This window comes from Oncorhynchus gorbuscha, linkage group LG04 (genome assembly GCF_021184085.1).
Source record: "Oncorhynchus gorbuscha isolate QuinsamMale2020 ecotype Even-year linkage group LG04, OgorEven_v1.0, whole genome shotgun sequence".
Taxonomy (NCBI): Eukaryota; Metazoa; Chordata; class Actinopteri; order Salmoniformes; family Salmonidae; genus Oncorhynchus; species Oncorhynchus gorbuscha.
In genome coordinates this window covers 25,301,573-25,321,689 of record NC_060176.1, presented here as the reverse complement: position 1 = coordinate 25,321,689, position 20,117 = coordinate 25,301,573, and the positions used below count along the sequence as shown (strand labels likewise).

Genomic DNA, 20,117 nt, shown 5'->3' with positions numbered 1-20,117 from the left:
AGTCATGCCACCACACATTTCGCTGTCGTTAGATTTTTATCATTTGTTTTCCAAAGGGACCTGATAATTTGATTTAACCTTATTTTAATTTCCATTGTTATAATCCGCTACCTGGCATTTCCCAATAGTAATAACATGATAATAACCTATAGCTTGTTGTTGATGCCTGCCTTTATGAGTGGGCATCACTGGGCACATCCCAGGCATGTGGTGCCTGGTGTTAAGCTACTGTCTCTGTCTTGTTTCCCAGACAGACACATAATCAGATGAGAGATAATCTAAGGGGAGATTGTTTATCTCAGACTAGAGTACTGTTATTTGCATTCTGCCGACGGAACACTGTTGATTGTAATTGGCGGTTATGAGGCATAACTGACCTTGCTGCCTTATCCTAGTTGGCTATTGTGAGTTTTAGGATCACTTAGGTGACAGTGTATCATGCATTCTCCGTCTCTCTCTCTTGCACTTGTCCATGTTTCGCTTGTCAATCTTTCTCGATCTCTCAATCTCTTCCTCTTTCCCTCTGTTTCTCTCTCATGATGCTCTGTTTCTTTTTTCCTCTTCTCCTATTCACCCTATTTCGCTCCCTCTGATTCCCCCGTCTCTCTTTGACTGGTATAAATAGCTGGCAGGCTGTCAGAGAGGGAACCAGAATGACAGCGTCTTGGGCTCTTTGATTCCCCTGGTGATTGGCCCTTTCATGGCCCCTGACAGAACACCTGCTTTCCTCTACCTGACAGCTGCAGGAGGGAAGGAGACAGAGAGACTGAGAGAAAGAGAGAGCCAGAGAGAAAAAGAGAGACAGAGACAGGGAGCGTAGAGGGAAAATCATTGGGTACATGGAACAGGGGAGAGATGTATAAAGGGAATCTAACACTGGAAGAGGGACATAATAAGAGAGACGTGGCCTGTTATAATGTGGCTGTTTGTGAAAACAATCCTGCAGAGTCACACCTGCAAGTGTTCTGCAACTGAAAGAGCCTGCATTATGCGTCTTTCTGTTCATGATTGTTTGTGGTCGTATGTGTATGTGTGTGTGTGTGTGTGTGTGTGTGTGTGTGTGTGTGTGTGTGTGTGTGTGTGTGTGTGTGTGTGTGTGTGTGTGTGTGTGTGTGTGTGTGTGTGTGTGTGTGTGTGTGTGTGTGTGTGTGTGTGTGTGTGTGTGTGTGTGTGTGTGTGTGTGTGTGTATGTGTATGTGTACATACTTGTAAGCGTGTGTGTGTGTGATTTAATTTGTGATTGCTGTTTTCTGTTAATGCCTAACACCACATTAACATCCTTTAGCATGGCTTTACGTGAAATTGGACTAATGGCTGATAATTGTATTGTCATGTAGCCTAACGGCTTTCAGAGCTTAATGATTGGTTCGTGTACATTACCTCATAGCCTGTTATGGTAGTGTTATGATACTGTCCAGTAGTGTATGGTTATTCTGTTTCTGAAAACAGAACATCTCTCAAACCTCATTGTATTTTTCTTTTTCAATGGATACTCAAGAGTACCCTCTGGTTAGGAGTGTGGATCTGGGTTAGGACTAAGACGCTGTGAATGTGTTAGTCAATCTCTATAATAATAACAACATACAACATACAATGCAGAGCCTAGTGAAAGTATACACACCCCTTGCATAGCCTTCACATTTTTCTGCCTTAAAATGAAAGTCAAAAAGGGATTCAGTTATATATATATTTTATATATCTACACAATCTACTCCACACTGTCAAATTGAAAGAACATTCAAGGAAATAGTCCCATTTAATAAAACAAATACATAATGAAGAAGTGTTGATTGCGTCTTCACACCCCTGATTTAATGATATTTAATGAGATTCCACCGACTTTGCACAACACTTCGCACCACATAATTTATATCCATTGTTTTTGTCAAAAACCTTGTCTCACATATTCAAGCAAATTGAAGACATGACTGAGACTGGACTACTCAGGCATTGAAATATTTCTAATTGTCCAGCAGAAATATAAACTCTATCCCAGGGTTAATGTTTTCAGAAGACTGACACGGGTTTGTGTCTAACTTTTTACCTGGGCATTGCACCTTTCATATTTCTTTTGATCCTGACAAACTCCCCAGTCAGTCCCTGCCGGGGACGAGTATACCCATAACATGATGCTGCCACCCACAATACTTGCCAATGCAGAGGGTTCACTCTGTGTTGTTTTGGATTTGACCCAATCCTGTGGTTTTTAATTTAAGCCAAAAAGTTGATTTCTTTGTCATGTTGTCTTGCAGTACTACTTACACTATAATATTTTTAAAATTAAATCAACTTCATATGTGTCATCTCCAGCATCACTCCAACATCAACATATGTGAAAATGGCGCGTTTCTATGTTTTGTCGTAAAAAAATATAGAGGAAGATAGTGTTTCCAATGACATCATCAACCAATTAGTAGACTATTAGTAGGCAATGACTAATCATAATTGTTTTTTTTTAAATAACAGGATGCACACTGATGATGTCATGGGAAGAACTTTTTCTTACTCTACATTTTTTTTACTACAAAACATAGAAACGCTCCATTTTCAGATAATGCATGTTGATGTTGGGGTGGTGCTGGAGATGATGAATATGAAGTTGAATCATTTTTTATGCTCCTTTAACAGCCCTGTTGCAAACAGAAGGAATGATTTGGAGTGGATTATTTGATCACAGGCTTCTTTCTTTTCACTTTGTCATACAGGTCAGCAATGTGGAGTGAATGCAATGTTGTTTATCCTCTGTAGTTTCAAGTATTGTTGTGTTTTCAGGTACTGTTGGGGCAGCATTATGTTATAGGGTATGCTTGTCATCGGTAGGGATTGGGGAGTTGTTTTAGGATCAAAAGAAATATGGTAAAAAGTTAGAGGAAAACTCATCTTAGACTTCTGAAAACCTAACCCTTAGATAGTTTTATTTTTCAGGGGGACAATTACACACATTTTAATGCCAAAGACACACCAGAATGACTAACGAGGTGTTCCTGAGTAGTTCAATCTCAGTCCTGACTTAAATCTGCTTGAAAACAGAGACAAATTTGGAATATTTCTGTCCGTCAATGATTCCCAACCAAATTAACTGAGCTTGAGCAATTTTCGCAAACACAAGTTATATATGTAGCCCTAATATTTGTGCAAGGTTGGTAGAATCTTATTCAAAATGATTCAAAGCTCTAATGGTGCTTCCACCGAGTATTAACATACCGTACGGAATCAACACATCTTTTTTTAAATTTGTTTTATTCATTTGGAACATTTTCTGAAATGTTTCTTTCACTTTTAAATGTGGAGTATGTTGTATAGATTGGTAGGGGGGGAAAAACTGTCCAAGGGGTGTTTCGACTTTCACTAGCCACTGTATATGCCATTAAGTAGAAGTTTTTATCCAAACGACCTACAGTCATGCATGCGTACATTTTCCGTACGGGTGGTCCCAGGAACCCAACCCACTATACTCGCGTTGCAAGCGCCATGCTCTACCAACTGAACTACAGAGGAACAATATCTGCCGCTCCTTTACAGGTCCAGACTGGTACCTGGTACGGCTGGAGCTGACGGTGACTGATGTGAATGACAATGTTCCGGAATGGACCATGGTTCCCTCCCCCTACCTGGCAGTGGTATCTCCCAACGCCCTGGCCGGGTCACTGGTCTACAAGCTCCATGCCCAGGACGGAGATGAGGGCAACAACGGGGAGGTGGAGTACTTCCTGTCTGATGGTAGGTGCTTCCTGTCCTGTGATTGAGCACAATTTCAATGAGTACATCAACTGGCGGCATTGTAATTGAAAGAGAGAAAAAAAAAACGTTATTTTATATGGTTTTATTTGGTTTTATAAATGCTTTTACACCTTTATGGTTCTAATTTGTCATTTAATTAAATAATCATGTTCCTTATCTTATGTCATATGTGTACAATTGCCGAAGTTCGACAGAATGAAATTGCCTGTGGGTGGCATTGTATATGTGACTCTGTATGTCAATGACTCTAATATTAGATTCCATCCATTGCTGTGCAGCTGTCCCTCTAATATGGAACATACCGGACGTTCTGTTCTATGAATCAATGACAGAAAAAAAAGTTGTTGTGGCCTGGCTGGTCCAGCCTCCTGCACACACGGCAAAGGTTGAAATCTGGCTTACTGCCCTTCAACATGACCTCTCTCTCCCTTTCTAGTCAGAAAATACCTTCTAATATACATTTAGAAAATAAACTCCTCCGTTGTCTCCTAACTGCAGGCGGTGACGGGCGTTTCGAGGTGGACAGAAAGAGTGGTCATGTCCGGACTACGGGGCTGCCACTTCAGAGGGACAAAGAGTACCTGTTGACAGTGGTGGCTGCTGACCGGCTGGGTAGCCGTAGTCCCCCAGTGGTGGTGTCAGTCATAGCAGGAGCCAGAGCACCACAGTTCTCCAACGCATCCTTCATTATTTCACTACCTGAGAACACACCAGAGGGACAGCCGTGAGTACCACACACACACACACACACACACACACACACACACACACACACACACACACACACACACACACACACACACACACACACACACACACACACACACACACACACACACACACACACACACACACACACACACACATGCAAAGTCACACATACTCCCATGTGAAGCAAAGGAGGCGAGTGGGAGGAGCTATAGGAGGACGGTCTCACACATATATATTTATATATATATATATAGTTAATACCGTTCCATTAAATCTATTCCAGCCATTAGAATGAGCCCGTCTTCCGATAGCTCCTCCCACCAGATTCCTCTGAGTCTCACACCTGCAAAGTCACACACTCACGCACGCATGCACACATCCATGCACGCACACACACACACACAAACAAACACACACATGTGCACACATACATAGTCACACACACACACGCACACATAGGCTCACACACACACACAAACAAACAATTGCACACAAACACGGACAGTCACGTACGTACACATACATAATGTAAAACCAGAGGTTATGAAGGTCTTAGTTTTAAAAAACAAGTCGGCATGACAATAATTCACAAGTAATTTAAATACATAACCATTGTACCGATTGCCAATGATATGCACACATTATCACACTTTAACAGTGCACATACACACACAATCTCAGACATGTTAATACCGAAAACAATATGCATTGAGCCATAAGTTCATATAAATCATGCCTACGTAGTTATTCAATATATGACCAACGATTGTTTGTCACACACACACACTCTATATTATAGCCTGTGGCGGTTACTGTAAGGGATTTGACCTTTGGCCTCCTGCCTCCTATAATCTCTCCAGTTGCTTCTCTATTTTGATTGACAGGAACTTACATCACACACCCATCAGTTGAAAGAGTAACATCTGTGGTGATTGTTCCTACTGAGTGCTTGAGGGATGTGTACCACAACACATAACTCCATTGCCGCTGTGGTACACATTACACAAACCAGAAAACTTGAGTCCTGTTTCTACATTTTCCATCTCTCTGTCTCATCGCTAAACTGAATAACCATGCTAGATGTGATCATCTTCTCTCTCTCTCTCTCTCTCTCTCTCTCTCTCTCTCTATCTCTCTCTTACTTTCTCTCTCTCTCTTTCTCTCTTTCTTTCTTTCTTTCACTCACACGCTCTCCCCACTCTCTCTCTCTCTCTCTCTAAACTGAATCATGTATCAATCATTTTCTCAGTGTTTTGTCAGTACAGTAATTTTCAATTGATGTAGTTCTGTCCCTGAGCTGTTCTTGTTTATGAAAGTTCTATATTATGTAATGTTGTGTGTGGACCCCGGGAAGAGTAGCTGCTGCATGAGCGTGCATGAGCTAATGAGGATCCTAATAAATAAATAACTGATTCCCTTTCCCGCCCCTCTCTCCGGCAGCTTCCTGGCAACTCCAGCCGTGTCCTTCCAGAAGCAACCAATCAGCTACAGCCTGCTCATCAATCCCAGCAGTCTGTTCAGCATGCAGGCGGACACAGGGGAGATCACTCTGACCAGGACCATAGACTTTGAGATGGACCAGCACAGCTTCCTGCTCATGGTCAGGGCCAGCGAGGACCAGAACAGTCTGAGCAGCGCTGCTGAGGTGGGTCCAGTGTCGATTCCACAGAATGACTACCTAGCATTCAGTGTGTTTGTGTGTGTATAAGAGAGAGAAAGAGGGGGGGGGGGGATAAATCATTGAGAATCATTGGGTACATGGAACAGGGGAGATCGATAAATGGAATCCAAGACTGGAAGAGGGACATAATAAGAGTGACATGATCCGTTATAATGTGGCTGTTTGTGAAAACATTCCTGCAGTGTCCCACCTACAAGTGTTCTGCAACTGAAAGAGCCTGCATGGTGCGTCTTTCTGTGTGTGTGTGTATATGGGTCCAGTCTGGCCTTGGAATCTCTCTTGAACGGAGAGAACACATGGGCAACGGCTACATGAACAAGAATAATGGGAACATGTATTATGTTGGGTGGTCTAGTTTGTTGTCTCAGTGCTGGGGAGATATATCCCAGACTTCACTGCTAATAAACATGGACAGGGGACCTGGGGGGAGAGACTAGAGAATGGCTCCCAGTGTTTCTCTTCTGTGGTGCCCTGCCTCAACATGAGCATCACGCCTAGTTAACATCAGCAGAAAGACAGACATCTTCACTGCTCAGTCATCCACTGGTCTTCCCTGTCCTCAGGCACAACAGTAGAGCACAGAGCCAAACAAAATGTGGGAACAAACATGAAGGGGAGAGAGAAAAGACTGGCAGCTGCTCCTGAGATCTGTCTAATCCTGTGAGCTTTATGTCCAGAAAGAGTCCTCAGTGAATGCCTGGTGTGGAAGACGAGGGAGTGAGGAAGAGTAGGGAGGCTGGAAAGAGGGAGGGGGGGGGGGTGGGACGGAGAGATCGAGTGAGAGCAAGAGAGAGAGACGGACAGACGGACACAGAGAGAAAGGAAGCGAGAAGGAGGCTAGAGGAAGGGAGAGAGGGAGGGAGATTCTGAAGGGAGGGAGAGCGAAAGCTAGACAGGCTGGAGGGATGGGAAGGGAGGAGGGAGAGATACAGAGAGAGCCGGGAGGGAGATGTTTTGCGGCCCGTGCTCGTGCCCTGCTCCGACTGCCCACACTCCTGTCCTGCCCTGTCCAACCCTTGCTGTCCTGCCCGTGCCACGGGGGCACAGCTGTTCAACGTTCATCACATACCTCCAAAAATGTACATCCAAACAGTCAAGCAGTCAAAGCTGCCTCTGAAGAGACTGAGTTGTGAAAAGGCCCTGAACTTGGAATCTGCTTTGTTAATTTGCAGGTAGATTCCAGGCGTTTCTCCTACTGCAGCGAATACTTTGAAGCACCATTAGTTACCTAACCAGCCAGTGACCTGCCCAGCCCCTTCCACAACATGCCGATGGTTCCTCAGCCTTATCAGAGCTGACTGGCTCTCGCGTCAAATTCAGCCCTCTGTCCCATCACTGCACCGCCCAGCTCAACCCTCTCTCTCTCCTTTCCCCCCTCTCTCCTCGCTAGCTGCCTCTGGGAGCTCACATTACTGTGCTTCTTCTCACAGAACAGTTGTGTGCTTTGGTGGCGTAGTCGTGGTGTGCGATAAAAGGGGGTCAGCTGATTGTTTTGTTCTTCAGAGAGACTCTGACATCGGAAGAACGCTCCGAGTCTGACTGCGTGTTCTGCTCCTTAGCTGCAGGCTCTTGGACTGGAAGAGAACAGCTGTTATTGCAGGCAGGCAGCTCTCCTTTACCCCCCTAATGAATAGCAGAGCAGAGCAGTGCTCTGGCCGTGGGGCTGCCGTGTTCGCCCGGCAACTCGTTGTGTTTCACGTCAGCGGTTCTCCCCTAGCAGTCACAGGAGGAAACCAAGGCTGCATTGTGTCTCCCTGCTGGTATTGATCATGAGACCCTCCCACTGGATCGAGAGTCGCCGCACCACAGGTTCCCCGTCTGGTGGCTAGCTGGGTTATTACTTAACGGGCCTGGGTAAGCAATCCTAGCCTCTATGTACATCGGTGAAGTCTGTGTCCCTCCGAGCCAGGATAGGGATGTGACTGCTGCTCACGGCAGATAACAAAGAACAGGCGCTTACGAATGCACACACCCCTCTTGAGCACACAGCTAAGCGCTGACTGCGTGGTGTAATGAGGGAGGGGAAAGGTGTGGATTTTGGAGGATTATGTTCATTTTGTGTGATCATTTTTTTTCTCTCTCTCTCTCCGTGGCTGGTGTATCAGTGTGAATTACAGTGAGGAGGACGCTGTAATCCCCTGTTACCTCGCTGCTCCTCTTGCAGAGGAGAGGAAGGGCAGAGGAGGAGGAGGAGAAGGGGCGGAACAGGGAAGGAAATAGCAGCAGCAGAGCATCTCTTCTCTTTTTCATCTTTTTTTTCTTCTTTTTCTGACCCTGTTGAACCTCTTGGGGAATTGCTTAGCCAGTGCTGTGGAGTTTGGCTCTGACTGTTAGTAGTGAAAGGGCAATCTACTGAAAGCAGCTTTTTCTCTCCTGTGATAAACACCAGGGACGATTACTGGCTCTCTCCCCAGACTGGCCACAATCAGACACTTTCAGAAGCCCAGATATGAATGACTCTTGCTCCCTGGCACATCCCAAAGCTGAAACCTTTCTGCCCTGCAATGTATCATACTTTACCTTCAACTGTATTATACTCACATTTTACTCAGTGTCTCTAGCTCACTTTCTTCTCAGTTTAAATAGATTGTATTAGCTGAGCTGTTAAAAGCAATTCATGGTAAGACAGTTCATTAGGTTTAACAATTAATCTATCAAAGGCCTAAAGATAACTATCAAATTACGTGGAGGAGGATAATAATTTACTCTCTCTCTCTCTGTCTGTCTCTCTCTCTCTCTCTCTCTCTCTCTCTCTCTCTCTCTCTCTCTCTCTCTCTCTCTCTCTCTCTCTCTCACACCCTCTCTCTCTCTCTCTCTCTCTCTCTCTCTCTCTCTCTCTCTCTCTCTCTCTCTCTCTCTCTCTCTCTCTCTCTCTCTCTCTCTCTCTCTCACACTCTCGCTCTCTCTCTCTCTCTCTCACACTCTCTCTCTAAACTGAATCACGTATGAATCATTTTCTCTCCTAATTAAACAGGTGCGTGTGATCATCACAGACGAAAATGACTGTGTTCCTGAGTTCCTGCAGTCCATTTACAGCAAAGACAGCGTGCCGGAGACTGTAACCACGGCAACCTCTCTGCTACAAGGTGAGTGGATCCATACACGTACACTCTCTCTCCCCCCTCCATCCTCCCTCCATCCCCCCCTCCACTCTAATGGCCATCTCATGGCCAGGGACAACGTTCAGTTCTGTTCCTAAGAACACACGAAGCCCACATATTCTCTGCAGTGTAGTCACAGGAGTTCTGTGTTATTCTGTAGTGCTATGTTCACCATGCTGGTGGGAGAGGAAAGGACTTACATGTGAAGATCAGCAACCTTTTTTTAGTCAAGTCTCTCCCTGTACTTGATTTGCGTAGTACCAGAGGTGTACCCTTGCTGATGAACAGCCTTTCTTTGGCGGACATTGCTGTGAGACCACTGTGAGGCAGGTGTGTTTGGAAAAAGGAGCCCCAGCAGGTGTGGTGTGCCTGCTATGCTCAACAGGTGCGTAGGGGCCTACAGTACCTACCGGCGGATGTGACACACAATTATCGCTATGAATCTGAACGTAACAGGGCTTTTTCCTACAGACTTGTAAGCAGCCGTGAGAACAGCATATCTGGGTCACATCTATGGGGGCGTATAAGATCTCAATGAAATTTCAATGAAAGCTTATTTTTTTAAATTCCCTGTGTGTTGGTCCGACGGTTTAAGGTGAAGAAACCGAGATTAGGCTCTTGTTCCTGGGATTAGTGCGTTCCCGAACAGGAGGCTGTGATTGTGTCACAGACAGACAGACAGACAGACAGACAGACAGACAGACAGACAGACAGACAGACAGACAGACAGACAGACAGACAGACAGACAGACAGACAGACAGACAGACAGACAGACAGACAGACAGACAGACAGACAGACAGACAGACAGACAGACAGACAGGGAGAGAGTGAGACAGAGACAGAGAGACAGAGAGACAGAGAGACAGAGAGACAGAGAGACAGACAGACAGACAGACAGACAGACAGACAGACAGACAGACAGACAGACAGACAGACAGACAGACAGAGAGAGAGACAGAGAGAGAGAGACAGGGAGACAGGGAGACAGGGAGAGAGTGAGACAGAGACAGAGAGACAGAGAGACAGAGAGACAGAGAGACAGAGAGACAGACAGACAGACAGACAGACAGACAGACAGACAGACAGACAGACAGACAGACAGACAGACAGACAGACAGACAGACAGACAGACAGGGAGACAGGGAGAGAGTGAGACAGAGACAGAGAGACAGAGAGACAGAGAGACAGACAGACAGACAGACAGACAGACAGACAGACAGACAGACAGACAGACAGACAGACAGAGAGACAGAGAGAGAGAGACAGGGAGACAGGGAGAGAGTGAGACAGAGACAGAGAGACAGAGAGACAGAGAGACAGAGAGACAGAGAGACAGAGAGACAGAGAGACAGACAGACAGAGAGACAGAGAGACAGAGAGACAGACAGACAGACAGACAGAGAGACAGAGAGAGAGAGACAGACAGACAGACAGGGAGAGAGTGAGACAGAGACAGAGAGACAGAGAGACAGAGAGACAGAGAGACAGAGAGACAGAGAGACAGAGAGACAGAGAGACAGACAGACAGACAGACAGACAGACAGACAGACAGACAGACAGACAGACAGACAGACAGACAGACAGACAGACAGAGAGACAGAGAGAGAGAGACAGGGAGAGAGTGAGACAGAGACAGAGAGACAGACAGACAGACAGACAGACAGACAGACAGACAGACAGACAGACAGACAGACAGACAGACAGACAGACAGACAGACAGACAGACAGAGAGACAGAGAGACAGAGAGACAGAGAGACAGAGAGACAGACAGACAGACAGAGAGACAGAGAGACAGACAGACAGACAGACAGACAGACAGACAGACAGACAGACAGACAGACAGACAGACAGACAGACAGAGAGACAGAGAGACAGAGAGAGACAGACAGACAGGGAGAGAGTGAGACAGAGACAGAGAGACAGAGAGACAGAGAGACAGAGAGACAGAGAGACAGAGAGACAGACAGACAGACAGACAGACAGACAGACAGACAGACAGACAGACAGACAGACAGACAGACAGACAGACAGACAGACAGACAGACAGACAGACAGACAGAGAGACTTTAAACTGGACATCATCCGGCTCAATTTTTAGGGCTAGACCAGGCCACAGCAACAAGCCCTGGGATTGGCTGAAGTGGATCTGAAAGATTAGATATATATATGGATTTAGGCCGGTTTTAAAGCCGAAGTAGTGACATGGTAAACAGCACCACACATGGTTTATTAATCTATGTCTCCTACAGCTCTGTTCTGTGGTGAGGGCAGACCATAGGAGGCTGTCAGTTAGCCCAACAATCCTTTTAGAGCCTCACTGGCTCAGTATCGATGGATATTCAAATGACCCTCATTGCTAAATCAGCAAGTGCATACTGAGGAAATGAAATATTGACTTTGATTTAAGAAGTCTTCCACAATATATGGATATGTGTCATCAAGGATAATGCTCATCTTTGACAGTGTTGTTGGTGACATTTAAATCCACCGGACTCGGTTCCCGTGGGTCGGTGGAGGCCGCTGAACGGCTCCGAATAATGATTCCTCTCCCGTCAATACCACGAATCCGTCCTCCCCAATTAAGGTGCCACCAACCTCCTGTGTCTTGGATGCTGTTGGTCTACATGATACAGTGAGGCAGAGAGTATACTGAATGCAATCTAAGGAGAATAGCAGAATGCAGGAGTTCACGGTGAAAAGGACTAGTTAGCGGAAAATATGCTGATCCCAGTCCCAGACACAGCCCTCTCTTTTAGCAAGGCAATCACTCTGACCGTAGCCCTACTCCAGTATGTTTTCAACACAAAAAGAGACATTTGGGAAAATGCTATTCCTGCGATACAGAAATGTGCGAACATGCATGGAAAAGCAATAGTAATTAAGACTAGGGTCACGTGTTGGGCATATTAGTTCCGGTTAGATGATGTTGAAGGACACAGAGAGATGCCTTTATCTAACCTCCCCTCTCCCCCCTGTCTCTCCCTCGCTCTAGTGTCTGCCAGTGACTGTGACTCGGACCTGAACGCCGAGTTATCCTACTACACTCTGAGCCCAGACTTCAGCATCTCTCCCCACGGCACCATTTTCCCTGCAGGGCAGCTGGACTATGAGAGGCCCAACCACCTGTATGAGTTTGTGGTGATGGCTGTGGACAAGGGAGATGTGCCCCGGACAGGTACGGCCACCGTACGCATCCGCATGGCCAACGTCAACGACGAGGTCCCCGAGTTCTCCCAGCATGTGTGAGTACAGTACTGCTTCTCCTCTTCATCACTATTACCATCATAAGTTAGAGTGTGGTTATTACAACCATCGCCATGGCCATCATTATCATCATCATCGTCAACGTTTAAGCAGAACGCCTATTTCATTATTTTTATTATTCACGTATCTCCCTTCTCCACTCTGCATTTTCCTTCCACCCTGCCTGCTCTTCTTGTTGTTAACCCTCACCCGTTGCCTATTTGTCAGCCTAGGCCATGCCATTTCACTTTCCTCTGCTCTGCACAGATGCCTCCTCCCACAATCCAGTGCAGCTGCAGTTTCCCCGGATTCAACATGGCTGCCAATTCCCCAAATCCCCTACAGCTGCCGCTGGTCTACAACCAAAACCCCATTCAAAACAAAATACACAACAACAACAAAAAAAGAAACAGAAACTGGGATTTAAACATCTCTATCTGTCCTGTTCCTCTTGGGCATGTTTCCTGCCCTGTATTAGCTCATCCACACAGTCCTTTTTTTAAATGCCGCATTACCCTGCTGTTCCGGGCCGATCTGTTGTGATGCATTGAGCTGTTTTTTTCCCCCTCTGGCGTTGCTCTGGCCCGTGGCTCTTTTAATTGGACAATTTTCTGTCAGCTAGCTCTGCAAATTGGTGAGGCAGGTTCAATCAGCCATGCCTTTAGTTGTCGTGGAGAGAATAACGCCAACATCAGGGCAGTGTGTGTGTGTGTGTGTGTGTGTGTGTGTGTGTGTGTGTGTGTGTGTGTGTGTGTGTGTGTGTGTGTGTGTGTGTGTGTGTGTGTGTGTGTGTGTGTGTGTGTGTGTGTGTGTGTGTGTGTGTGTGTGTGTGTGTGTGTGTGTGTGTGTGTGTGTGTGTGTGTGTGTGTGTGCTGAAGTACACGTCTGTTTTTCAGAGAGAGATGACGAGGTAGGGAAAGAGTTGAGAGAGAGAGATGGAGTGGGTGAGACAGAGTGAGATAAGAGTGAGAGAGTAGGGGGATAGAGAGATGGACAGGGAGAACCAACTGCCCGCCAGGGATGTCTGTTTGAATCATTCAGGTGAACCAGTGGCATGGACCCAGTGTGTGGGTGTGGCTGGGTATGAATTGCTGATATGGATGCTCTATGTAGATGACTTAGCGTTTAGTTGTTGGGATTAATGTTGTGGTGTGGGTAGGTGGATGGGGTTCTGTGTGCTGTAATGGGAGGCTATGTGTGGGTCTGTGTATGTGTTATTGCTGTGTGACTCTGTTGGGGGTCTTGTGGGAAGAATTGATTTCCTGTCAGCAGGAGCATCACCAGTTTCCCCTCATGCTCTGTACATTCTACAGAGATCTACAGTGAATTGTCATTGTTAGTCTACAGATATTCTCTAACGTGTAAAACAATGATTGACTAGCTTTGTGATGGCCGTCAGACTGTTATTTCTATTGGGCTCAATTGGATCAGCCAGTTCCATTTGCCACTCGGTTGGCTCCACGTTGCTGTTCATCGCCATCAGACAAAACCTCATCTCCAAAACAAACTTTTCAGGAAATGTCAAAAATAAAAATAAACATATTTTCCTATTAATGAACACACATTCATTCAAATACATTTTCGTGGGCCGAGGCTCATGAAATGTTCAGAGAATATTGAGGGGAGTCACTGCTTTCAATACATGTAAAAAAATAAATAAATAAAAAATAAATAAAATGTATATTTAAAAAAAAGCCAGAAATAGAGTTACGAGGTTTTCATTCGAAAATAGCGTGTTGCTGGTGAAATCGACAAAATGAGTCTTGTCACCCAGCCCGGTGTACACTAAGTAGATCATTACGGGGATTGTTTGCTGGCCGACAGTAACCTGAGTGATGAGTGAATTGGATAGGCAGAGAGATATTTATACATGTATTCACAGAGCCCCGGCAATCTGTTGACGGTATACAAGATGGAGAGATGCTAATGAGCACAACAACAAGCCAGTCTCGGTCCGGCACTGTGTGTTCCGTCAGTCGTTAATATGTAATAGATGTGTTGGGTAAATTGGCTAATTATATTGCGGCTGATGTCAGTCATTGTGGAGGGAAATGGGGTTACGGGTGACAGAGTGTCCGTGTCTCTGGTGTGGTGGAGGCGGGCTGGCTGGTTGGCTGACGGGAGGGAGGATGTAGGAAGACTCTGATGGAACAGTAGCTGGAGTTTGGGGTGAAATGAGATTGATGGGGTAAGATAATGAGCGGGAGAGGTGGCACTGTGAGGGGAATACGCAACCACTGTCTCTCTGCCTGGGCAGGAGCCTGCCGCGTTCGCCATTCACTCACTCACGGCCTCTCCCACAACATGGCGGCCCCGCCTGGGAGTTGTCAGTCACTCCTGTGTCAGAACCCCGTCGCCTGGGCCAAAGTCCACGGCGACAGGTGAGAGGGACAGCAGCCTGAGTCGGCGCGCGACAACCTTTGAGCGGCAGAGGCAGGTGATGGAGAGGGACAGCAGCCTGAGTCGGCGCGCGACAACCTTTGAGCGGCAGAGGCAGGTGATGGAGAGGGACAGCAGCCTGAGTCGGCGCGCGACAACCTTTGAGCGGCAGAGGCAGGTGATGGAGAGGGACAGCAGCCTGAGTCGGCGCGCGACAACCTTTGAGCGGCAGAGGCAGGTGATGGAGAGGGACAGCAGCCTGAGTCGGCGCGCGACAACCTTTGAGCGGCAGAGGCAGGTGATGGAGAGGGACAGCAGCCTGAGTCGGCGCGCGACAACCTTTGAGCGGCAGAGGCAGGTGATGGAGAGGGACAGCAGCCTGAGTCGGCGCGCGACAACCTTTGAGCGGCAGAGGCAGGTGATGGAGAGGGACAGCAGCCTGAGTCGGCGCGCGACAACCTTTGAGCGGCAGAGGCAGGTGATGGAGAGGCGCTGCGGTGTGTTTGGACCCTCTCTTTATTCTTTAGAGAAAATGGAGCCCGTGAAAATAAGGTCTTTGAGAGGTGTGTGTGTGTGTGTGTGTGTGTGTGTGTGTGTGTGTGTGTGTGTGTGTGTGTGTGTGTGTGTGTGTGTGTGTGTGTGTGTGTGTGTGTGTGTGTGTGTGTGTGTGTGTGTGTGTGTGTGTGTGTGTGTGTGAGGGGGGGGTGTCATCTCATCATGGAAAACGAAGGCTCTTTGAGGCTGGTGACAGATTAAAGGTCGCAGGTGTCTGTTGTGCCGTGGCGGTGGGTGTTGGAGCAGGCAGGTGGCATGGGGAGGGGGGAGGGGGTCTGCAAGCGGGGACATAAGTCACAAGCATGAAATGTGTTACCCATCAATCAGTTGTGTGGGAAAGGACCGGATGACGAGTACAACCGGTCCCCTCTCTCCACCTTTGTCACTCTCCGGACACCCGTCCATCTTACTCTCTGCTTCCTTGTCACCATCATTCTGCCCCTTTTTCTCCTGCCTTTCCCAAACCTCTCTCCATTTATCAGACAACTGATTTGACATGATCACCGATCAGTTGACTTCGTTTTTCACTGTTTTTCACTGTAGTTGTAGTTGATAATCCTTTTCTAAGACTTTTAAAATCTTCTTTATTTGTTCTGCATAAGTCGTTGCTCCATACAGTCATGCCTTCATTCCCATTGAAATACAACTTGGCAGGGCCCTAATCAATTCAAATCAAATGAAAGAAAGAAACTGGAACAATGGTTTCCATGGAAATGGTGCATAATGCTCTTGTGTAAACAATATATGACACATGAAAAGTGTGTTTCATTTCTGCCTGAAGAAATGACATCTTGATTGGGTAATATACAGCAGATCTTCATTGTAGAGAAATTCTGAGCAGCTTCCATCCACTGGCATTGGGCGGATAGGAACATAAAGGAAATGTTCTCAGAGGCCATGCTCATGCTGTGAGTGCTTTTCCCTCTCCACCCTGCAAAATGATTCCTTTATACTGACTGAGGAGTGGGAGAGAGTAGCAGACAGACAGACAAGAACGACAGACTACAGACGGACTCCCGACAGACAGACAGACAGACTACAGACAGACAGACAAGACCGACAGACTACAGACGGACTCCCGACAGACAGACAGACAGACTACAGACAGACAGACAAGACCGACAGACTATAGACGGACTCCCGACAAACAGACAGACTACAGACAGACAGACAAGACCGACAGACTACAGACGGACTCCCGACAGACAGACTACAGACAGACAGACAAGACCGACAGACTACAGACGGACTCCCGACAGACAGACAGACTACAGACAGACAAGACCGACAGACTACAGATGGACTCCCGACTGACAGACTACAGACAGACAGACAAGACCGACAGACCGACAGGTAGACTACAGACAGACAAGACCGACAGACTACAGCCGGACTCCCGACAGACAGACGACAGACAGACAAGACTGGCCGACGGACGGACAGAGCACGCTGGCTCGGTAGAAGAGTCCGTCTCTGTCAGTCTGTCAGAGTGAGTCGCTCCTCTGTCCTGTCTCTGCGTCCACTAGCTCTAAGCAGAGTGGAGCGTGGGAGGAATGATGAACGACAACATACTGTGCCCACATTTGAGGCCCTGTTTGTCTTTCCGCTGTTAGACGCGTTCATATCCACGGGAACATTTCAATAGAGATGGAGCGGGAGGGTGATTGGTGAAAGAGACAGATGGGAAGACCGTGGGGCTTATATCTATCTCTGTGTGTGTGTGAATGTGTGTGTGTGTGGGAATGTGTTTGTTTTTGCATCACTATGACTGTTTGCTTGAAATAAAGTACAGTTCTTTATGTGTGTACTATCGTACACAGCACGAGTGATTCTGAGAATGGGGGGGGATGAGTGGGAGTCTGTGGGAGTGGGAGCATGGCCGTCTGTTTACCTTTATGTGTGTTCCCGTGTAGAGGAGAGTAAATAGATTTTTTTTCTCAGATCAGTGTAAAGGTCTGGAAGTGTTCTTGACATTTACAGGCCTGCTAGATTTGAAGGCCACAAATTGTACAGTATAGTTAGTTTACTGTGGGTATAAAACTAATCCTATTTACTTAACAGCAATAATGGACCGTCTTCTGTTCTGTCATTACTATCTGGAGCTTGTGTAACATAGCCAGTCCTGGAGCTTGTGTAACATAGCCAGTCCTGGAGCTTGTGTAACATAGCCAGTCCTGGAGCTTGTGTAACATAGCCAGTCCTGGAGCTTGTGTAACATAGCCAGTCCTGGAGCTTGTGTAACATAGCCAGTCCTGGAGCTTGTGTAACATAGCCAGTCCTGGAGCTTGTGTAACATAGCCAGTCCTGGAGCTTGTGTAACATAGCCAGTCCTGGAGCTTGTGTAACATAGCCAGTCCTGGAGCTTGCTCTAGGGGTCCCAGTCTAGGGTTCCCAGTCTAGGGGTCCCAGTCTAGGGTTCCCAGTCTAGGGTTCTAGTCTCGGGGTCCCAGTCTAGGGTTCCCAGTCTAGGGGTCCCAGTCTAGGGTTCTAGTCTAGGGGTCCCAGTCTAGGGTTCCCAGTCTAGGGTTCTAGTCTCGGGGTCCCAGTCGAGGGTTCCCAGTCTAGGGGTCCCAATCTAGGGGTCCCGGGCCAAGGGTTAACCAATGGAATAGACTGAGAAAAGACATAACTGCCCTCCATCGTGCACAATCCCTATTTCCTATATGGCTTTGTGTCTTCAGTGTCATTTTGTGGACTGTAATATACTGTATGTGCAATAATCAGTGGCCTTGAGTGTCAGCCCTGAAACTGCAAGGTTGGGGGGGGTCATACCAAATACAACAAAAAATGGGACTTGATGCCTCTTTGCTCGGCACTCAGCAATCAGGAGATGGATTGTGGGTAAGGCCTTATGACAGACTAGCGTCTTGTTTATGGGATGTGCTGTACTTGTACATCAAGCTGCCTCATGCTCGGTAAACAGGAGATATGGCTGCTACCCCTATTGGCCGTTCTGGCTCGGACCAGCCTTACTTACTGGTAACTTTTGAAATGTGCATGTATGACAGGAGTCCTCTCACTTGGCAATGCAGATGTCTGTGTTAGGATACACATGGTTTGGTCTGTATGATTTTTGTTTCGGTGACATGTACCGTATGTGCATTATGGGTAAATTGCATTAAGCCGCTTACCGGTGGGCTGTGATAAACGGAAACTGAACCGCGCTGTTGTTGAACCGCATTGTTTGATTGGTCGACAAGATGAACGATGCCCTTCGGGGTAAACGGTGCGCGGCGGGCCGCTCAAGACTTTTGGGACCGCCACGGCCACATGCAAAACTGCTGGTGTTTTGCCGCCTGGCAGCCTACTCCAGTTGAAGTCTGTGAGACCTTCGCCGCTTGCCGCCGCCCGTCTGTGATCGTCTTTACGCTTTGAATCAACCAGGGGGAAAGAATGTGCCTGGCGGTGTGAGATCAAGGTGTTCCTGCGTTATTTGTGTATTCTGTATTTGGCGTATGTACTGTATAGTTCTATCTGCAGTATACAGTAGGGGTTTGTTTGTGTGTTTGTATGACATGCTGGGCTTGGTTGATTCTCTCCAGAGTTCCTCACAACGCTGTCATCCAAGTCACTCGTTCTTTCACACTCCAACCCAGCCACTTTGTGTTATCCCTCCACTGTGACAGGCTGCCAACAGCTGTTTACCGACTGCTATCTCCTTAGAATTTGGAATCAGAACTCGGGTTGTCTCCACCGAGGCCCAACATATCATACACTCAACCAATTCTGTTTTTACCCTCCCAACAACAGCTTCCTAACATGCATTCATCAATCTGTTTGAAATGTTAAAGTGATTCAAATGTGACAAGTCTGCATCCTGGTGTGTTTTTCACTCATTTTCGCTCTCGCACCCTGGATTGTTGCTGGGGAGACGCGAGGTAAGGTGTTGACTTTGGGATGTCTCTCTCTCTCTCTCTCTCTCTCTCTCTCTCTCTCTCTCTCTCTCTCTCTCTCTCTCTCTCTCTCTCTCTCTCTCTCTCTCTACAGCTACCGGACCTTCGTCTCGGAGGACGCCGGGCCTAACACCCTGGTTGCCACGGTGCTTGCCAAGGACCCCGACGGCGATGGAATCACCTACAGAATCACAACAGGCAACGACGAGGGCAACTTTGTTATCGACAGCCAGAAAGGTGAGACATATTGTTTTACGCCCCTCCCTTCCTCTTCCTCAGTGAGTCTCCCTCGTCCCCGTCCCTTCTTTGTAGATATTTCACTAGACCGGTGAAATGAACTGTCATGGGACACACTTTAGCTGTTTGTTTATTTTTAGCGCGGCTGATTTTGTCATTGCAGATGTCATCAAAAGGTCCCGCCTTAAGTCCACCAAGGAAGCCATTTGAAATTGAAAATTGTGTTAAAGGCCTCAACTAATTTCATAGCCCTCCCACCCTGGGTGAATTGCACCATTGAATCTGCATATCACATTAAAGGGTAATAAAATGACTTTGGCAAATTCAATTCATCTGGATCGTCCAGGTGCAATTTCCTTTGTTCATTTCCACTGATGGTAACTGTCAGCAGAAAGGGGAGATTTCTCAACCATATAAAGAAATAAATGCCATATAACCCTGACTGGTACACAAAACTAATGAACTGCTATTCATCCATGTCACTTCAATTGCTTTAAAAGGCTGCAGAGGCACTCTGTCACTGTCCTCACGCATTTGGGTGGCATTTTGTTCTGCGTTGTGTTTTTTGCCTCC

General features: G+C 47.0%; 1 protein-coding gene across 1 annotated transcript in view; it reads left to right on the top strand.

Moving 5' to 3' along the window:
- LOC124033879 (neural-cadherin-like) overlaps positions 1-20,117 on the top strand; it is a 221,459-nt gene that overhangs the window by 80,923 nt on the left and 120,419 nt on the right. Inside the window, exons 2-7 of the mRNA XM_046346263.1 lie at positions 3,523-3,720; positions 4,240-4,465; positions 5,893-6,097; positions 9,108-9,219; positions 12,230-12,479; positions 19,402-19,544. Coding sequence (XP_046202219.1) covers positions 3,523-3,720; positions 4,240-4,465; positions 5,893-6,097; positions 9,108-9,219; positions 12,230-12,479; positions 19,402-19,544 — 1,134 coding nt within the window. The remainder of the gene's footprint in view (positions 1-3,522; positions 3,721-4,239; positions 4,466-5,892; positions 6,098-9,107; positions 9,220-12,229; positions 12,480-19,401; positions 19,545-20,117) is intronic.